Raw genomic sequence first — 23,012 nt, 5'->3', positions numbered from 1 at the left:
AATTCAGAAAGTAGGTCACGGTGATCTATTTTTCAGTTGACGCATTTCAAGGTCCCATGATCCACCAACTGACAAGTTTTGATGATCATAGGCTTCAAAGTGTCCAAGATATGCATCAAAATTAATTTTAAAATAAATACCTGCAAAATTCAAAAAGTAGGTCACCGTGACCTACTTTTGAGACAACTTGACACAAGGTCCTAAGATGCATCAACTGTCAAAATTTGATGATCCTAGTCCTTATAATGACTAAAATATCTAAGATTTAAGGAATTTAAAAAAAAATTAAATTTAGGTCAACTTTGAAGTGACTTTGAGACCACGCCCTTTGCCCCAGGGTAATGCCTTGAACAATTTTTAATCTACAACATATCCTCATCCTTATGTGTAAGTTTGGTGACAATCTGCCCTGTGGTTCTTGAGAAGAAGATTTTTTAGCAACCACTACTTTTGTTTGTATTTTCCTGATTATCTCCCCTTGTTAAAGGGTCACATCCCTCTATTTAGTATGTATGAAAGCCCTTGGGCCAATGATACCCTGTAACAAATTTGAAAAAAATTGGCCAAGGGGTTCTTGAGTTATAGCCCTTTTTCTAAAAAGTTTACGCACACCGCACACCGCACAAATGGCCATAGCATTAGCTCTTTGAGCCTTTGGCTCAGAAGAGCTAATAAAAATACGACCTGCATCTGTAAAACGTGTAGCGATAAGATTGAGAATTCAAAACACTTAATATTTGGTTGTGTAAATGTACAGATTATATAGAAATTAGTTAGTAATTTCATGGGTTTTGAAAATTGAAAAATGTCGTTGGAATTTTCTCTGTCAGAAATGAAACAACAGTAGTATTCAATTTACTTTTTATCCTTTATAGCTCTAAAAATATACAAATATACAATGTATTGTAGACTTGAAAATATTAATGAAACATATGAAGGAATTATATGCAACTTAAAAGCATGTATTTCACAATATTCAGAAATACTATTTGCTACTGGCAATACAAAGCATTTTCATTTTTTCAAAAAGATGTTAACTAATCTTAGAGAATATCATCATTGAATGTCATAATCCCTCCCTCTGAGGGGGGCTGCCCCTCAGTTAAAGATCATGGGGATACTTTCATGGACTATTAATAACTGTGTATCCTCTTGCATATGTGGGTCTTTCAATTAATTCCAACATTACTATCATCACTAGCTACATTTTTGTACAATATAATTATAAACCTATAAATATTTCTTTGAATATGTGTGTTGCATCATACATGTGTAGAAGACACGTAAATCAACGTATAATACTTGTATATCTATGCCTGATGTATATAGTGCTTGTGTATAATATGTACTTAAAATTCAGTGATGTATAAAACATGTAAGTGTATCGACAATCAACATGTACATCTACTTACTGTATATCAGTTGTTTGTGTAAAGTGATTAAATAAAAATTAAAAAAAATCATTCAAAAAAATTCTAGAAACTTTTCTTGATTACACTAAAAAGTCTTCATTTTTTCATCCTTACAGTTTTACAATAACCAGATCCTCTGCGTACAATGCTAACACCTTTAGTCTATAAGTATTCTTGTTTTCTTACTCAGTTTCGCCGTGTTGGATATCGCATTCAATGGCTTATTTAAATAGCTAAAAATGGAACATCAATTTGGATGAATCCTACACATCATGTGCGGTATTCCTGTCGACGTCACAACGCTGTTATCTTATGAATAAATGAATAATCAGGCATGGGGTAATCGTAATCGAGTAATCTTATAATCGATTTTAATCATTAATTTTTTTTCAGGTAATCGACAGTAATCTGTAATCGAAACTATTTTCAACTACTTGTAATCATTAACTTAATCGATTACAGCTAAATTTTGTGGTGTAATTATAATCACTTTTTCAAATACATTCAATTACTCTACACTAAAATATTGTCATTTTGTTAAGTTGGAAATATAGTTTAAGTTCCTGGCAAGGCTGTTTGAATTCGTGAATCAATGTTGATGACTGTTCATCACAATTTAATAACCCCAAGGATATACACACTGGTTCACTTGAGTGTACAAATAGTTGAATTCTGTTAACGATTATTAATCGATTATATCATCCTATTAAGTAATCGATTACAGAAGAAAAATTACTGTTATTCATTAATAATCGATTACAGTTTTGAGTAATCGTGCTCATTCCTGGTATGAATATATGAATATGTAGAAAACGGGGATTATCTTCGCGTACGTAGCACAAAATGGTATTGAAAATGCTTCGAAAAAGAATTTACAATCATACACCTTTAATTTTTATATATATAAAAAAAAGAACTAAGTCAAATTTCTGGATTTTCTGCCTGCAAATTTCCGCCGCTATGATCCCCGTGTATATACAGGAACGCCCACTGCAGCGACAGCATAAGATCGTAGATCACGATACAGCGAGATCGTGGGACGCTGGAATAGAGGTAGCCTGGTACCCGAGGCCTTCCGCTGTTCAAAGAACAGAACATCGGAAGGCCTCGGGTACCAGGCTAGAATAGAGGAAGATGGAAGTAGCAGACGGTCATTTCTAAAGTGTGTTATGAAAGAAAATAGAAATCGTGTTTTTGTAAATCACCGATATATTTAGCGTTAGAGATTTAAACCTTATTGTAATAGAAGCACCGAGGGAGATCGCTGATTGAAGCGATATTATGCAATTTAATGGCTGAAGTATTTGTGACAACTGATTAATAACGGCATTTAAAAGCAGGTATAGATCCCACCATGGATCCTATTTTAGGTTAACATTCTGGAAAAACCAGTGGTATCTGTATACAATGTAATTATAGCATTGCGAAAGGGAACATTGAATTTGATACACATTCATGACGCCTTGAAAGATTGAACACTGTGAGTTGGGATTGTTGAGAAGCCGGGAATCCATATTGCTATACATGGAGGCTGGTAAATTTTGAAGGATTCTTTTATTGTAGTTTGGTTACGTAGTGGTAGATGTTGGTACGATTATGCTGTACAGTGACTTAGCATGTGCTGCGACTGGGCGGACGCGAGGGGGGTAAATAAACATGCCAAATCCAACATTATTATTTTTTCTTTATTTTTGCTTAGAGGATTGTTTTCATTGTTTATATTCGTTGAGGCAAAACTAAACATTTTTAAGGAGGATGATATATTGAAAGTGACTCATTATTTTAATTGATGCCTTAATGTGTGTGATGTTTGCTTTACACAAATATTCAAAATTATATATTTTTTTTATTTACATAAACTGTCTACAAAATGATATTTTATATCATTTTATTCAGAAATTTCTTCTTTTACAGTACTCTACGAGATATTTGTAAAAAAAAAACAAAAACAAAAAAAAAACAAAAAAAACCAGGAATTGTTGTATGTTTGATGAAGTGTGAAGTCCCTTTATTATTATTCTCAAACATTTTCGAATTATACATACAGTTTTACTTAGTTTATTCTATATCTATGCAATGCTCATTACACCAAACTTTTATTTAATGCTTCGTAAAAGGACAACATACGAAGCATGGTTTCATCATCGAACGTTCTCTATCAGTTTATATGATTCTTTTGTGTTGAATGACAATCATCTTATTTAGCTAGAAACATTCCAATCTAATTAAAATTTTACACGTTTGTGAAGCGAGTATGTGAGTGGATCTAACATCTAATTTTAATTCGATTGTAAAAATTTCCCGATTTGCATACATTTTGCGTATATCTTATTTTCCAATGTGTACAGAGCAGGAAGAAATTGAAGAACGGGATCTCGATAGTGAAATGTCTGACTCATATGTAGATTGCTTGGGCTGGGGGTGGAGGGTCTTTCTATCCGATATTTGTTTCTGCAAATGAATACATACTTTGAATAGTCATGATATTTCGACATCAAAACTTCTTTTTTATAAATTCTTGCTGTAATTGATTGTACAAGAAAGATACATTGGTGTGCAAAATTCTGTTTCAGATGGAGGTATACTTGCACAAGCCCAAGTGGCAGTCACACAGACGGAGCGATATCCCAGGTCAGAAAAACACTTCCCCATGAAAATGTCTCATCATGTAAACGGCTCAGGCCCAGAGGATCGAACAGAATGTCAGATCGCGGCCATGGCTGTGTTGGCAGATGGGAAGCTGGTAGTCTTTGATGAACGAAACCGAACACTGAAAGCGTTCTCGAAAAACGGCCGCAGAGTTGTGACATTTGGAGATGAGATCCGGAATTGTCGCGACATAACTGCCGTAGAACATAAAGATAGATTTGCGATAACTGAAGATAATAAGGAGTTCATCAGACACTTTTCTATAAAAGAAAAGCTAATCAAGGAGAAAAGGGAGATAATTCGTTTACCGGGGAGGGGATACCATTGCAAATATGCTCATCATCATTACTGTGTTACCTGTGACGTCAGTGACGCTAACTTCCGCTCATTGGCCGTAATCAATGACCGGGGACACCCAAGACGTCTGAAACTTCCTGACATCGAAGTTTCGCAGATTGCAATGCACCCGAAGTCTAATGAGGTCTATTTATCGGATTACAAAAACCAAACTATCTTCTGTGTAAACTTCGACGGGCAAAATTTGTCTGTAACCCCGCTCCAAAAGCTAAATTTCAGTCCGTTCGGCATTAGTGTTGTGGCCTCATCGTATCTCTTTGTCTGCAATGCTGAAACAAAGACGGTTTTGAAATTTAAACCACGTGGGGAGTCAAGAGAAAGCGCTGTAGAGGAACTTCCGGATGTAGAGTGCTCGGGATTTATCAGCAGTCACCCCCAAAACAGTCTGGTGTACATGACGAGTGTTACAAATGGTATCACCGCCTTCAAAATCAATTCAGAAAAAATCAAATATGAGGGATTTAACCATGAACTCTGAGATTTGAATTGACTGAAATTATTCTGAAGAGAGCCAAACACGAACTGTCCGTGTAAAAACTATTTTCGACAGTAAATAAAATAAAATGTGAAATTAAAAAATGCATTAATTCAGAATTATGTTTCATACCGATTAGGCCGTTCTTGGCACACTGATTTTGACTACAGATTACTCAGTTTACCTGTTCAAGACATAGGACTCACAGCAGGTGTGACCAGTCGACAGGGGATACTTACTCCTATTAGGCACCTGATCCCACCTTTGGTATACCCAGGGGTCCGTGTTTGCTCAACTATTTAATTTGTATTCCTTGTGAGAGTTATGAGATTGATCACTGTTCATTATCTTCGCCATTCTAATTAACCGGTTAATTAATGGGTCGAAAGAATTTACGACTAAAATGCTACATTATGATGAGTGCTTTGATAAATAATTGTACGCGAACAAAAACCACATGCAAGCAAGAATATATTTAAGAATTATCACTTTTTGCAACACCACGGAACGGTACATCAGAATTCAATAATAATTAAATATTCACCATAAAGAAATAATTCAAATAGCTTCGAAGTTTTGTTTCTATAAGAATTCCTGTGTCTGAGAAAATCTCTTCGGACGATACTTTTAAAAGTTCTTACAGGACGTGTGAGTCTGTTTTCAGAGAAAAGTCGTCGGGTGGCACCCCATGAAATGTTACGTTACAGATTTTTTGTGATGCCCGTAAACGTAGACAAGAGTCAGAATTCTTTGCAACTGTGGTAGTATCGGTCTATATTATCTCCATTTCATTATTTTCTACTTACTTGTCTACGTAAATTCCTATCTTCGTATTCGAGTTGTTTTATTTCATGAAACAGGAAGAGAGTTATCTTTTATTTTCAAACGTATTTTATTACAAAACTTCTCATTGGTTACTTCTAGATTTATTATCAAATCACATTACAGATAACTTTTACTTTCATTCTTTTGTTAAGAATAGTATTTAAACCCGAGCACAACCGTGCTCGGGGCTTCTGCTGAGCCATTCCTTGCAACAAGGTAAATATCAGGAGTTGCCTCACCCTGTATTTTTGATTATTGTTTCTTTATTTTTCCTATTTAGTTATATTTTTCTATCAAGCCACATTCATTCCCCGGGATTATTATTTTGGTATTTATCACACAATTCGAACTTTATTAAAGGTTTAAAACTTTATTATTTTATTGCTAGCCTCACTCTAGGCGGACTCAAACTTACCTGGAAAAATCTAAAGGGTTGAATACTTTATATAACACCTATCATCATTTAAAAAAACACACAACGCGAAGTAAAAAGAACATATCAATAGTAGTGGCAGAATGTCCAACTACTACACAACTATCGCGGAGCAGAGACGCGCATTGTTAATCGGTATTCTAATATAAAAGTTTGTTTACAAAAATTACACACTGAGCTGCAACTTAAAAAGATAATTCGGAACGACAACCTGGCATCCATTTACATGAAACGACAGCCTACTATCCATTAAAATGGAACGACAACCTGGCATACATTAAAATTGAACGACAGCCTGACATCCATTAAAATGGAACGACAGCCTGACATCCATTTAAATGGAACGACAGCCTGGCATCCATTTAAATGGAACGACAGCCTGATATCCATTTAAATGGAACGACAACCTGGCATCCATTTAAATGGAACGACAGCCTGGCATCCATTTAAATAGAACGACAACCTGTCATCCATTAAAATGGAACGACAACCTGGCATCCATTTAAGTGGAAAGACAACCTGACATCCATTTAAGTGGAACGACAACCTGGCATCCATTTAAGTGGAACGACAACCAGGCATCCATTAAAATGGAACGACAACCTGGCATCCATTTAATTGGAACGACTCTTGAGGTTGAACATTGTTCAACTTGCATAAAATACATAAACATTCGCTGCACAGTCAGGGTAAAATGCTTAAATTGCCAGCAAATAATAGCAATCAAAAAGATAATTATTTTTCAATAAAATTGCTTAATTTGATTGTGATGTTTTTGTAGTATTTTAAAAGATGATGTGCCTCATACATTTAGAATTTCCTTTCTTTGGCTCTAATCTAGTGAGAGGGATCGTATATAATATATTTCAGAGAAATTAAAAGATTGAAAAATTCTGAACTTGTATCACCTTTGACCCCGTAGACCTTTTTGAGGTCATGGGATACCTTGACAAAATCTATATGGATTGCTCTCTGTACAATTTATTACATATATGACTCACCAAATCAGTACAGATGTTGATTAAAATCGATATAAGTCTATACAAACCTCTAAAATGTGCCTGTAGAGAAAGAGTTCATTTGATGTACACAGATTCCTGGCGTCTTTTTCTTTCTCTGTTTTAATGCCTTCTTTTCATCCATTTCAAATTTTCTTATTTAATGCAAATCGCTTTATGGGAGTTTTAACACTCACAATGGGCACTATATATTAAGCCTTGCATAATAAACCGACGATAAATGGAAAATTATTTGTTCTGCCTTAAACATTAAATTTTTAGATTTGTTCAGGTGATAAAGACATTGGCATTTTTTTCTTTCCCATGGTTTGATAAAAACCAAACGGACCAAACAATACGTGTTTTACGAAAACGGATGTTCGAAAGACCATTAAAATAGAGTGTTGTAGAGGAGGAGGGGGGGGGTCAACATTTTTTTCTATCAAAGTAGTTGTAAAAATTAGAATCCCTAATCATCTTCTCAGTCTTGAAATGAACAGAATGAATACATATCATATTTGCTAAAAGAACAAAATTAGGAATGAATACTATGATCAGTCTGGCCCCCACCCTTGTCACTCGTTTTAAATGATCAATGAGTGGCGGGGGCGAGGACCAGGCCAGGCTATTCTATGGTTACATTCATGGCCAATCGGAACTCCTCGAATGTCTCGCGCACTCGACATCTATGTTGAGTGCGCGAGACATTCGAGGAGTTCCGATTGCATTCATGGCTGCAAAACGTTTATTAAAGTTGCGTACATGTAAAAATGTATATATGCTTTAAAGATTTGAGTAGTAAATACTGGTTTTTCAATTTTGTACATTAATTGATGTCAGTAGATTTAGCCCTAAAATTAAAGGAAGGTAACATTATATTCAGTATGTAGAGTCGGATCACGCTCGTCATTTTCCGTTTATTTGCGGTTACGGAAATAGCCGAGTAGTTACGATTGATTCAGCACAGTGAAACAATTCTCGATACCGGTGCCGTGTCAATTAATGGCGACTGTTCCATCTTCAAGCGTTCGCAGTAGAAGTCATGGGTTGCTGGCACACTAAAGAACGCTCACTTCCACACCCGAGAGCGCCATGCACAAGACAAAATTTGTGGCACTTCGCTGCAAGCTGATGACGTCTTTACGTGAGTGAAAGATTCTGGAATGGGAAGTGAAACAACCGTGGCGAACCTAGGTTTACGGAAGTTGCACCCCTTTTTGGTTGATTGGAGTATTTTAACAAAAATGGTCATTTTGGCCATTTAGGATCTACATCCCCCTTTTTCTGGCAGAAAAGGTATAAACTTCGGTCGCACCCCCCTGCTCACGAATTTTCTGAATCCGCCTCTGAACAAAAGGTTGTGTTTGTGAAACACTATGTATCCGGTGTCAACAAAGAAGTGCATGCATGAAGGGATGAGTTATAAGGGATCTATATACAAAACCTGCATGAAGGGATGAGTTATAAGGGATCTATATACAAAACCTGCATGAAGGGATGCGTTATAAGGGATCTACATGTATATACCAAACCTGCATGAAGGGATGAGTTATAAGGGATCTATATACAAAACCTGAAAAGCTACTTGAAATGCTTCAGGAGATATTGCCTAATTTAGGTTGTTGTTTTTTTTTTATAATTTAGTGGGTTTTTTTTAATAATTTGCATATGTAATAATGCATTGTAAAGCACTTTGAGCAGCATACGCTGGAAAAAGCGCTATATAAAACCAATCATTATAATTATTATTTTCCCATTGAAATATATATGCATATATTATCAAATAACTTAGTGTAATACCAATGGAATTTACAGTTCACATTCACATTCACCACCCACTCAAACAATTTCACACACAAACAGTTCTACATGCATAAGATTTGAATACAGGTAGAGGTTTTTAGGTATATTGAATAAATTTCTTGGTAGTAAATCTTCATATTCCAAGTCAAAACCAAATGTAATATATAGTGTACAAAATACATATACATGTATATATTAATTAAAAATAATTAAATTGGAACCAACTCTATTAAAGATTGTTCTGTAAATATCTAAGGTCTCTCCAAAGTGGAATTATTTTATCACACGTTACAAAACTATGCAGAAAAGTTTTTACCTTTGCAGTTCTCAGTGGTTTTGATTTTGATTTTTTAAGATAATAATTAACAAGGAGTAATCGATGAAGGATTCAATACTGTAAGTGCCTAGTTATTTCATCTTTATAGTAGGTAAAACTCCAAGGTCAAGGTCACAAACCTTTGTGACTTCTCATATACATGTACATGAAATATGAGAGCCCTTACATTCGCAATTCAAATGCCCTTAGCACGATTAAAGGGGCATGGACACGATTTGAGCTGAAAATTTTCAAATTTTGTTTTTCCATTTTTATTGTTACAATGCTTAACTAAAGTATTTCTAATGGTCAACCAAAATTTGAATATCAGTTGTTGAGTTACAAGTGAGACACAGCACTCGCAATTCGTTGTTACATACAGTTTGTAAACAAGACTCGTGCCATGTTTTTGGTTTACAATGTACATTACACTGTTGAATAGAAAACAGCGTGTTTAAAACAAAATGAGATGTGCCAAACACTAGAAAATATTTAATTGTATTAAGAATTTACTTATGAATTGAGAAAAAGAATCTGCTTTAAACGAAATTTTTACTAGTTTATTTAACCGATGTAAACAAAATCATGGCACGAGCCTTGATTATATAACAAGGACTTGTGACCTCTGTATCTCCTATGTACTTTGACTACTGACATTCAAGTCTTTGCTGGTCACTAGCAATATCTATTAGTTGAGCATTCTAAACATTAAAAATCAAAAAGTAAAATTTGAAAATTTCCAGCTCAAATCGTGTCCATTAAAGTTTTGAACAAACAGCTCGACAGTGTACATAAACAAAGTGTTCATGCTAGGAAGGCGTGTCTGAAATATCCAAGACGTATCTCGAAGAGTTTTTTTGTTGTTGAAAGATTGATTAACAGTTATTTGATAGGTGCCGATTGTCACTGTGAACAAACCGTAAAGTCAATATTTTACTTCTGGAACTTTAATGCATAGAGATCGTTGCTTGATGATTTAGATACACACCAGCTATTGAATTCATACGGAAGCCGATAGGTGCCAGGGTATAAAATTAATATTCATTTAACTGGCGGCCGCCACTTATTATCTGGCGGTCGTCAGTTAATTTTTGTGGCGGCATCAAATTATTGTTTTTCGATTGTTCTGTTAAATAAATGTTTAACGATATCAAATGTCGACAGATTCGCGCAAGAGCAAATCTTCACGTGTACTAATATACCAACGTATTAGGCACATACATGTAGAACCACGGGGCTGACCCTCCATTTTTTGACAACGTTCAATTTCTGTTATTTTCACATGCAAACTAAGTTATTTTCACATGTGAAATAAAATTAAATGGCGGTTGGCCCCCACCCCACTCGCTAGTAATGAATGGTAGAAATGTAATAATGAATGAACTGATAAATTGAAGGATGAACGGAGCCTCCTCCCTCCAATTTAGGAGTACGAAGTTTGGGCAAAAGATACATTTTTAGGTTCCTTTTCTGCTTGTCAACAATAGTAGAAGACAATTTCTCCTCCGACTGTCCTTACACTTTGAAAAAGGATGCTGCGTGTTTGCGTACTATTCTAAATCTTTCCAAAATAATCACTCAGCAATACGAATTAACTTGTTTTTGCAATTGGCAGCTGCCATGTACGAAAGCCGGATAGGCTCATTTTTGAAAAGTAAAAAAAAAATCTAACTCGTTATAACGAGTTAGTATCTCGTTATAACGACTTAATTATCTCGTTATAACGAGTTAGTATCTCGTTATAACGACTTAATTATCGTTATAACGAATTAATATCTCGATATAACGAGTTAGTATCTCGTTATAACGAGTTAGTTATCTCGTTATAACGAGTTAGTATCTCGTTATAACGACTTAATTATCGTTATAACGAATTAATATCTCGATATAACGAGTTAGTATCTCGTTATAACGAGTTAGTTATCTCGTTATAACGAGTTAGTATCTCGTTATGACGAATTAATCATCTCGTTATAACGAGTTAGTTATCTCGTTATAACGAGTTAGTTATCTCGTTATAACGAGTGAAGTATCTCGTTATAACGAGTTAAGTATCTCGTTATAACGAATTAGTATTTATGGAGGGCCTGTACTTTCCAAAATTTCGACAAACTGATTAGAAATTATTTGAATTGCATATGATTATTTCATAATGACTATTGTGCAAGATTTTATTTGTCGTAAAGATGACAAGAAAATGTTAGTTATTGCTTCAAACAAATTAACATATGATGATTCATTTTTTTTCTACTCAACAAAAATACCTACTTTCCCTTGTCAAGAATAAATGTAAATTGTGTCGTTTTGATAACAAGTCGAGTAAATACAACAATGCTTTGGCAAAATGTTTGAGCTAATTTCATATTTGAGCAAAAATCAGCCAGCCTAGATGCTGATGATTCTTTTGAGAATATAGATATATTTATAAATATTATGCAAGCTTGTTAGTACAAGAACTAAAGTCCCCTTTCCCCTTTTTAACAGCGTTGATTTACCGTTATTTTCTACATTAAAAACTTTCTTTGCAATCCAAAGTAAGATAGTTTGGGTTATTCTCCCTTTTATTTCCTTTTTTCAAAGTATATCGAGTGTTAAGGATGTCGGCTTGAACAAGTAGAGGTAACGAACGTTGAAGGTCACACAGCCGTGAGCCCTATATCTGTAAGAGATACAAGACTCCGATGGTCTATCATGTCAGATACGGGACTGGTACGATCCGCGTAACGGCGAGTGATCAGTCCCGTATCTGACATAATAGACCATCGGAGTCTTGTATCTTGCTTAAAACATTGTTCTATCTAAAACAGTACTTCTCATAATATTGGCCTGCTCTTAATAGTACTGGACTATGTTCAGTACAGTATGAAAAATAAAGAACTGTCAAGACAAAGAACTAACGTCACAACAATGTTTTAATGATCAGGTAAACAAGTAATCCGTGGTTGAAATTACTCTGTAAAGAACGTCCTACCAATTGATATAATGAATTGAACTCATGTAGAAAAGGACGAATACTCGCTAAACCCCGCCCCCACCCCCTCTGATTACAATATTGTGGGTGTGCTTTCACTTGCGCCCACCCCATCCCGGATTTTAAAGTTTGGATTTTCATTCTTTTTTATTTGATTTTGCTTGTCAAGAATTACATGTATAGACAATTGTGACGTCAACTTCTCAGAAGATTTCCCCTATCACTTCTCTCACTTCGAAAACAGTTCTACGTGCTTGAATTATCAATCCACCAATAAATAATAGAATCATTCATGGGTCAAATGCTGTCTGATGTGTTTCATACCAATTGTTAGGTTATTCTTGACGCGCAGATTCTGACTACGGATTACTCCGTTTACCTGATCAAGATATAGTGCTCTTGGCGGATGTGACCGGTCGGCAGGGGGTGCTTACTCCTCCTAAGCACCTGATCCCAACTCTGGTATATGCAGGGGTCCGTGTTTGCCCATTTCTTAAATTTGTATTCCTTAAAGGAGTTATGAGATTGATCACTGTTCGTTATCTTCACCTTTTCATGAAGATAGAGCAGGTAACAGGACATATCTGTCTTGCAAAGAAAAATAATACTACATGTACTTTAAATTCATGCTTTTAATAGACCCAAGCCAACAGCAGATTGGATTTATTTATGTTATATCACCATAAAAAAGGTATAACCGATAAGTAATATATTTACTTACAAACATCGGTAAATTAATATACAGGGTACTGTGGTGATTTACTTTTACAGCATACACGCATTTTTACCAACATTTACAAAGTTGATATGTGTTTTTTACTCTGAAAAATCTAGATTAAGAACACATTTTCAGATTCTCTTAATGGTTCTTTTTTATTTCTTTAAGTACATGTAATTGTATTATTGCAACGACTTGTTTAAAAACTAATCTTAGATTTCAGGAACAATCTTGAGAAGGACCTGCAAAGTTTTCATAATATATCTTGTTATTGCAAGTTTATTATCTCGTTATAACGAGTTAATTATCTCGTTATAACGAGTTAATTATCTCGTTATAACGAGATACTAACTCGTTATAACGAGATAATAACTCGTTATAACGAGATATTTAAGTCGTTATAACGAGTTAGTTATCTCGTTATAACGAGATAATTAACTCGTTATAACGAGATAACTAACTCGTTATAACGAGATACTAACTCGTTATAACGAGATAATTAAGTAGTTATAACGAGATAACTAACTCGTTATAACGAGATAACTAACTCGTTATAACGAGTTAGATTTTTTTTTTTTACTTTTCGAAAATGAGCCTATCCGGCTTTCGTAGCCATGTATAAATTAAGTGGCGGCCGCCAGATAAATAAAAATCAATTCTATACCCTGGCACCTATCGGCGTCCGTAAATTCATGTATTTGAGAGAATGAATTTACGTGTAAACTCACAAACGTGAAAAAGAAACTTCAAACTAGAATCGGGAAGAAATGTCGTTTCTCTATCCGGAAGGACGTCCAGAATCAGAGCTGATAGGTAAGATATTGTGAATTATCCGAGTTTATCGACAAAATAAATGTTAGGTAAGACATTGTAAATTACCCGAGTTTATCGACAAAATAAAATTAATGTTAGGTAAGGCATTGCAAATTACCCGAGTTTATCGACAAAATAAATGTTAAACATGAGTGACAAAGCTGACACAAATTAGACTGTTAACGTTGATTTTAATTACAGAGGTTCATTATTTCTAATTACAGCGGTTCAATATTTCTAATTACAGCGGTTCACTATTTTTAATGAAGTTTTTATTACATGTACATTGTATACTTTTATTTATTTTTATTTCTTTATTTCAACAAAACGTTTGATCCTTCAAATTGTCGCTGAACAGGAAAGAAATGCAAAAAGAAAAGATTCAAAAAGGATTTCAGTGGGATCTTGTAAGGCTTCTATGTATGCTTTTTATTTCGAAAATGAATTTGACAGCTGATACCAAACAAAGTACATAGACTATTTATTTCGATATGCTTCTCCGCCCACTCGCAGTTTTGAGTGATTCCACAATCAGATTCTATTTGTTCAGAGGATACGCCCATCGTTACTATCAATAGAACAGAATGATAATAAGACCAGGAACAAACTGCGTTGTCTTTAGGCGCGAAGCCAGAAAGAAAATGGAGTACACGCAAACTATGGCAAGGGGTCTGGGGTGGCCTTGGAGTTATATTGGGTTCAGAGGCGAGACCCCCGGAAGCTCCTGTGCTTTACCAAATGATGAAATCACCAAATTTATAGTGCATAGAAACAGGACCTGGTATCTTCGCTAGCCAAGGGTTTACGATCCGCTCCGCTTCTCCACAACCCTTGGATGCATTAGCACGATTTTTGTGACAACAATTTCCTGCATATGATTGGATGCAGGCCAAGTACCCCGCAGAGAGCAAGTTATGTCAGAACACGTGTAAGACGAAGGAATGTGTAAACAATTAGTTATTGTCTTCAAAACGCTTCCATTTAATCAGATTTTCATAGTCTCCATATAACATGGGGGGGGGGGGGGGGTGTAGACTGTGCAATGAGGTTTTGCCTACGAAAACAGGTTTATTAATTGATTTTAAATGATTTACATATAAAGCAGTGTAACTCACTGGATGCAGCCATTTTTATTTTAACAACACACAAAGTGTAGTTGAAAGACGCATTTTCATTGGTTGAACATGATGTAAACCAAACAGTTTGTCATTCTCTACCCAGAGTTCCGTGCGCTCCTCGCACTACACCTCTGTCAACGGCTTTTTAATTTACAGAAATCTTGTAAAAGTTTCTTTGATCCAACATTTATATGTTTTGGACTAAATATTTAGTCATATTATGATATGTTTTTGGTGCAATTAAATTGATGCTTACTGTAAATAGTTTAAAATCGCCGTTTTCTGATCATAAATTTGGAACTACTTCGTAATATGCGTATGAATGTAGGATATACACGTGGTGGAGATTTAAATGTAAACATGGAATCAGAAGTAAGAAAGGCTGTAAAAATACGATAAAACTTGTAAAATAAGAGACAAACAGCTAAACGGTAAATATGCACTTACTAAAGTGTCAGTTGGCTATGAAAAGAGCCTAATGTATCACATGTTGCCTGAACTTTTAGAGGGAAAGGAAACCGATAATGATTGTTTATATCATGTGATTATATTGTCCCGTGATTCCAAGCTTTGACAGAGGTGTATGTGAAGCTTGCGTAACGCGCCCTCTGGTGAGAAAATGACAGTTTGTTTCTCGTTTTCTCCATTCGTTAGCTAGAGGACGCCACTGAAAGCTACGAAAATCGTGCTAACGCAGCCGAGGATTGTAGAGAAGCGGAGCGGATCGTAAACTCTTGGCTAGCGCAGACGAGAAACAGGTTTCTTGTCAATTTCCAAGCCCAAAAGAATTCACAAAATTATTTTCGAAAGTGCATTATGCCAACTACCGTGTATACTTAGAATGACGTACATATATTCGTTTAATGATTTATTTCTTCGTTGTTTTCGACTGGGATATATGGTAAATGTTACTGATAACAAAAATGTCCCAATCCGTCTACTACATGTACAGATATGATTTACATTAAAGTGATATATTCGACATGATGTTGATGATTTGAAATTCAAAAAGGATTTAAAATTTGATTGAATGAACATCATAATACTGATTGAATTATAAAGCGGGACTATATAATGCAGCTATTTAATTTTAAGGCACAAATATTTTAACGGCGATTGGCGAAGATATCTCTCTCTCTCTCTCTCTCTCTCTCTCTCTCTCTCTCTCTCTCTCTCTCTCTCTCTCTCTCTCAAATGATGTGTACGCAGTTGCATATAGGCAGCTACGCGCCTTTTCTTGTTTTAACGCAATTTTTGTCCGTATATAGTATGAATACATGCATTCCAAAAATCCTACAATATGGCACCAATCATGAATTAGTGAAATACACCAACGTGCGCCAAAATATAAATCAAGCTAAGATAAGTACATATACAGTAGAGTAAAAATGAACCACGCCTTCTTTCAAGTTTTGTGTAATATTTCATTGAACCACGCCTTCCTTTAAGTTTTGTGTAATATTTCATTGAACCACGCCTTTCTTTAAGTTATATGTAATATTTCATTGAACCACGCCTTTTTTTAAGTTAGTATGTAATATTTCATTGAACCACGCCTTTCTTTAAGTTATGTGTAATATTTCATTGAACCACGTCTTCCTTTACATTTGTGTAATATTTCATTGCAGTTCTGTTCTTACAAGATTTATTTAAAAAAAAGTATACATGTACATACAAGTCGTTCTATTCGTCAGTAATTGCAATGAACAATATTAACGATATATTGTTTTAAAATAGATCAACAACAAGAGACCCACTGGCCCTGTCAGTCACATGTCAGTCACATGGTCATTAGTTAAAAGTATCATTAGCTCTAAGAGCTCCGAACTTTATGTTAATTTTCCTGTTCTGCTTATCTAAGCCAATTTCTGATATTTAGCAGCAGTACTAGTATAAAACTGATGCCCCGGAAATGCCTATACCGATGAAAGACTTTACATAACATAGTATATAATTATTATGACTGTTTTGGACCCGCCCTTGAGTCAAAACCCTGGAGTTGCAAAATTCACATTCTTGGCGCACCCCTTCCTGCTTTTTTCTAAATATGTATTTAGTTTCATAGAGCATCAGTAAAATCAAAGATGTTTTCAAATCATAAATCAATATGATAATTTTGTCACCACCCTGGGACCAAAACCTTTACATATGTACCCCTGGGATCATCAAATGCACAATTTTGGTAAATATGAAATATCTATTTAGTTCTAATTAAGTACCAATAGCATTATAGAAGATAGTATTTAAATGTTTTACGCATAAACATTATAAGCCTCGATTGGCCCTGCCCCGGAGTCAGAACCTTCATCCCGGGGATCAGAAAATTAACAATTTCAAAAGAAACCTTACTGCTCTACATCACTATGCATTTAGTTCTTTTCACAGATGAAGACGATTTGATAATTGGTCAATTTGTGCTCCTCCCAAAAGCCCATGGGAGTGGAGGAGCCCCAAAATTGATAATTTATGTCTCCCTTGTCCCAAAGTTGCTTCATAGCAAATTCAAATAGTTAAAAATATTCAAACCTGAACGCACTACGGACGACTCAGGGGACCTAAAAGCGTAGATGAAATACCGTTCTTCCTACATTTGCTACAACATGGGGTACTCTGTACTGAGAATTGATAGTGTAAATTTAACCCAGTGTTTTAATCGTACCTTAAGATAATAGTGTGCTATAGTTTTGTACATTATTTTTGTAATTCCTCCGGACAACTTGATGTTTAGAACCAAATATTTTGTATTGATACTTTAGGTGCAATTGTGGTTAAAACTTGTTACTATAAATAGATATGTATTTTTGTCAAATTGATAGAATTTTGACAATATTTATAAAGTATATTACTAATATGTAAGTATACAATGAATATTGCTAATATGTATGAAAACAATGAATGTTACTAAAATTAAATATGTATATAATGAATATTACTAATATGTATGTATACAATGAATATCTATGATATGTAGATATACAATTAATGTATTCCATGAATATTACTAATATATGTATACAATGACTAATACTAATATGTATGTATCCAATGAATATTACTAATATGTACATGTATGTATATAATGAATAATACTAATATGTACTAATATTTATATATTCGATGAATATCATTAATATGTATGTAAACAATTACTATCACTAATATGCATGAATACAATCAATATTACCTACATGTATGAATGTATTGCACATGTTCGGCTTATTGACTTTTATTGTGGATTTCATGAAATAAACACTACAATCAAATCATTCTGTAGAGAAGTTTCTGAAATGAATATCATACAAAAAAAACTTACCCCATGATAAAGAATTGTCAATAGTAACTGAGAAAAAAAATCACATAAAATGAAATTGTGGATGTTTCAAAATCTCATGATGCCAAACATTTCTTTTTTCAGAACATAGACAAGCGCAGGTAGCAATACCATCTACTTCTGACATCGATAATGTCCAAACAAACGCAGACAAAAGCAGCAAGGACAGACATGAAAAAGATTTAGCAACAGATGATATCCAAAATGACTTTCCTCTGAGAGAGAAACTGAAAACTGGGACAGAGAACACAGACAGCTGGAACCATATGCTAGATGGATCTGAAACAGATCAATGGAAGAAAGATTCAGCAGACGACAGCAGCATTTCCGGTGAGTCCGCGGCTACCTCCGTACAATCGGATGAGGTCGGGGGGAAATCATTCCCAATGAAGAACTCCCGTGATGTCTATTGCAAGCTTCCCGGAGACAGGAATTTCTGTCGCATCACCTGTTTGACAGCATTAACAGGCGGTGAACTAGTGATATACGACGCGGGAAATTTTAAACTGAAAGCTTTCGACAGCCTTGGCTATTTCATCGGGACGAGGGATGACATTTACAACTGTCGCGACATAACATCAGTAAATGGTAAAAAATTTGCCATAACCCAAGAAGACAAAACTGTCATAAGTTTTTATTCTGTTAAAGGGAGGTCAATCTTGCCTAAAGATAAAAACATTCCTTTACCGGGAAATGGATACCATTGCAGGTATGGCAGACATCATTACGTGGTTACCTGTGATATAACAGATGTTAAGTTCCGTTCTCTGGTCATCATAGATTCTGATGAAACAAAGATGATCAAGGAACTGCCCACAATCTTTGTGTCACAGATAGCTATGAATCCTGAATACGATATTGTGTATATTTCAGACAACACTCACAAAACAATCACATGTATCAATTTTAAAGGTGATACGATTTGGATTCAAGATCTTGGCTGGATTCCCTGTGGTATAAGTGTGGTGGCTAAACGTTACCTGTTGGTGTGCAATGTCGAATCGAAGACTCTATTCAAGTTGGAATTTGATGGGAAACAGTGGGAAGAAATGGCGGATTTTAAATGTTTCGGTCCGCTATGTTACAATGCCAAGAGAAGTATTGTATATGTGACCATCCCGTCAAACGGCGACAAGGAAAAGAGGAATAAAGTGCATGTTCTGAAAATAAATGAAAAGAAATTGAAACGTCCATGATACGCCTAATGGACCAATTAAAATTTCTGTATTTATTATAAAACTAATATTTGTTTTATGATAAAATGTTTCTAAAATCAAGAGAAGTTTATGTGTAATATCTGGGTCATTATCAAACGTTAAGGAGGTATGCTACACCAGAGAAATTTGATGTAGATGAGAAGTGGAGGATGTGTACAATATTTTGAAGTTGAAAAGTTTCAAATTTATCTTATTTTTTCAAAAAATACAGTTTTAATAGAAGGTTATCTGGAAAAAAAATCAAAACCCCTGCTGGACCTCCAGTTCAGTAGTCGGTATTCTGACCTACTGAGCCACTCGGCTATGTATTTAGATATAAATGGAAAAGAAAAAGTCAAATATTGCTGATATCGATTTTTTCATCCATGTTTTTAAAGGAAGTCAGCCATTATGACGATGTAGAGTACTACCTTAACTTTTCATGAAATAATATGCTCCGTACCAAAACATTTCGAGAACGAATTTAATTTAACGTTATTGCACGCCGAGGTGGCAGGGGACAGTTTCTTTGGTTCTGAAACATGTGGATAGGGGGTATGCATCAAAGTCAGATAAATGACAGACTAATGAAAAATCATATTTCCCTTTTATGTCAATACTTGTATTTCATATTGGTGTAGTTAATAAATTATGACCCTAAATTACATGTAATCTATAAATACTGATGCTGGTGCACAAAACATGCTCTGAGCGGGTGCCCTTTTTTGCTTTGATTTTCTCTCATTTGGGCTAACCCGCACCACCCCCACACTATCACAGTACCAAACATGGGGATTTAGACACTGTGCACAATCAAGAACCCTATCTGCCCTTCTCAAAAATCTATCTTTCATATGGGGTCATCCACCTTCCCTCTCAGCTACAGACCTTTTGCTGGACCATGCATGTGAAGATGGATGACCTCAGATGAAAGAAATATTTTAAAGAAAAGAAAAAGACAAGAAAGCTCAGTAATGATTGCAGAAGTTCCTTATGATATTAAATGACATCGGTCGAAGGTACTATCTACAGATAGATTTTCATTACTTAAACATTTGAAAAAGTCAAAATACATGTTTTGGTGCACATTGAAGTTTTGGAGTATCCACTGCAATGTAGATAAATACATGTAGAATTACAATAAAGACTATTATTTATTCGTTTATAACTGTTTTTGTCAGTACCTCTGATATATCCAAATGCTGTCAGATCTGTTTGATACCAATAGTTAGACCGTCCCACCTCTGGTATATCCAGGGGTCCGTGATCAATCTCATAACTCCCAAAAGGAATACAAAATAGAGAGTTGGGCGAACACTTTGTTCTCTTCAACTTTTCTTTTTTTTTCAAGCAAATCGATCATTTAGATCGGTTTTCAAAACAAGACCTATCTGGATCTAATTGGTATTAACTAAACTGATTGATTAAATAAGTCACAAAGACCTAATTGTACCAATTAATTTTTAACAAATACATGCATTTTATGTTATAAATATGAACGTTGTTTTTTTTTTTGTTTTTTTTTGTTTTTTTGTTTTTTTTTTTACAATCGAGTAATAGAGTCTGAAACGGATTGATGGGTAAAATAGAACTAACTCGCTTCATGAAAAGTATGCTGGCGTGATGCGGTTCATGTCCTCAGGTATTTAACAAGATTGCTAAGCTTATAAAAAAGAATTGAAGTACAAATGTCCCATAACCCCATTAAAGTTTGTTGAATCAAAATTGCAGTAAAATATGATCAACTATGTACATATTGTGACTAACAATCCTGCAAAATTTGAATAAAATCCGTTGAGTGGTCTCTGAGGAGTTGCGTCAACAAAATGTTCCTGTTGTGAAGCATGTACAGATTCAACAAAGTCCCATAACTCCTGTCCAATGTGTTGAATTGACAAGGCGTCGCAATATGGTCAACTATATGTACATATGGGGGCTGACGATCCTGCAAAATTTGAACAAAATCCACTGAGCGGATTCTGGGGAGTTGCGTCCACAAAGTCAAGTGGGACGGGTGGACGAACGCACGGACGCACGTATTTCTAGATCCCCTTCCACATTGTGGAGGGGGACCAATTATATCAAGTGAATTTGTATTTATCATATTTACATGTGTATAACCAAACTAAACCAAAGAATATATATTATAACCCATGCATGATTTATTTATTTATTTATTTTGCATCAAGTGTCGTCAGTTGTTTCTTAATATCAATGTTTCCACTTTTGAATGATATATTTCATAAATATTTTATAATTACAAGTTCTGTGCGATTCCTTGGAAATAATTTTAGCGACCGATTTGCACCAAAATTATCTTGATTATTATTTACTGCTTTTACTTACATAGAAATTAAAATTTGAAAACAATAATTTAATTTTCTAAATCTGGAATATTTTCATAATGGGTACAATTTGGATTAATTCTACCAGACTAATCACGTTAAACAATAATAATCTAAAATTTTCTGAGTTAACCTATTCGTGGTAAGTTGATAAAAAATCACGAAATGAAAAATATACATGTACATGTAACGGTGGAGCGAAGATAATGGAGAAATTTAGGAAAATTCGTTGCCACCGTAACCAAACTCCTGACTAAGAGTCAAACGAGGAACAAGAAATCTTGTCTAAACAAGGGCTATGTACCTGTTATTTTCATTGAGATCGCTTGACTGGAACGAGGAAGTTTTAAAGCTTCACAGGTTTCACAAGGGGTATTCCCGCCACGTCATCTTAGTGACGACTGTTATATTTATTTATCTAAATCCAGGATAGAAATATTTCTAAAATGATTTGTATTGCGTGGGTCGGCAAACATTTTCAAAATGGAAATGCATGATGTAGCTTGTTGGAATGTATTGGGATAGATACACGATATCGAAAACTGACAGATGCAGATTTCCAGCCCGAGTGTGTTTGGGATTTTCAAGAGATAATGTCTTTACACTTTGGGAATCACTATATGTGTTACACATCACATGAGTATAAAGAGGCGGATCTAACTATTCAAGTACTAAGTCTATTGAGAGAGACAAATTTCCTCTCAAAGGTACTTAGTCTACCAATAAACAATATTTAGCGATAAGTATTTAAGTATATTAAGAAGTTAAAGATAAGGATATAAGTATATTATGTTCAGCTACACAACTTAAAGATAAGGATATAAGTATATTAAGTTCAGCTACACATCTTCACAGAGACAAGAAAGTAAAGAACAAGAAGAGATATACTCCGTAGGAATTTTAAAAGACAAATACTGATTTATTTATCTCATTTGCTCTGTTACATATATCAATGATTTCACTAGTCTGGTTTTACTAACATTCTATAATGATTTCACTAGTCTGGTTTTACTAACATTCTATAATGATTTCACTAGTCTGGTTTTACTAACATTCTATAATGATTTCACTAGTCTGGTTTTACTAACATTCTATAAAGATATCACTAGTCTGGTTTTACTAACATTCTATAATGATTTCACTAGTCTGGTTTTACTAACATTCTATAATGATTTCACTAGTCTGGTTTTACTAACATTCTATAATGATTTCACTAGTCTGGTTTTACTAACATTCTAAAATGATTTCACTA

General features: G+C 34.7%; 2 protein-coding genes across 4 annotated transcripts; both read left to right on the top strand.

Moving 5' to 3' along the window:
• The first annotated feature begins 2,754 nt into the window (after nt 1–2,754).
• Nucleotides 2,755–4,997, top strand: LOC125667526 (uncharacterized). The gene is made up of 2 exons (XM_048901063.2): nt 2,755–2,946; nt 3,986–4,997. The coding sequence occupies exons 1-2, from the start codon at nt 2,937–2,939 to the stop codon at nt 4,894–4,896; spliced, it is 921 nt and encodes a 306-aa protein (XP_048757020.2). The 5' UTR covers nt 2,755–2,936; the 3' UTR covers nt 4,897–4,997.
• An 8,644-nt stretch (nt 4,998–13,641) lies between these two features.
• LOC125667532 (uncharacterized) lies at nt 13,642–19,496 on the top strand. Of its 3 annotated transcripts, XM_048901072.2 has the most exons (3): nt 13,658–13,770; nt 14,129–14,177; nt 18,304–19,496. In XM_048901072.2, exon 3 carries the CDS (start codon nt 18,486–18,488, stop codon nt 19,413–19,415), a length of 930 nt encoding a protein of 309 aa, XP_048757029.2. In that variant the 5' UTR covers nt 13,658–13,770; nt 14,129–14,177; nt 18,304–18,485; the 3' UTR covers nt 19,416–19,496. The 3 variants fall into 3 exon arrangements, with proteins under 3 accessions (XP_048757027.2, XP_048757029.2, XP_048757028.2); XM_048901070.2 differs by lacking the exon at nt 14,129–14,177 and having other exon boundaries at nt 13,642–13,770; XM_048901071.2 differs by having other exon boundaries at nt 13,658–14,177.
• Nucleotides 19,497–23,012: the final 3,516 nt, after the last annotated feature.

This window comes from Ostrea edulis, chromosome 10, assembly GCF_947568905.1.
Source record: "Ostrea edulis chromosome 10, xbOstEdul1.1, whole genome shotgun sequence".
Lineage (NCBI taxonomy): Eukaryota > Metazoa > Mollusca > Bivalvia > Ostreida > Ostreidae > Ostrea > Ostrea edulis.
The sequence above is the reverse complement of the archived record's forward strand: the minus strand, read 5'-3'. Positions and strand labels throughout refer to the sequence as shown.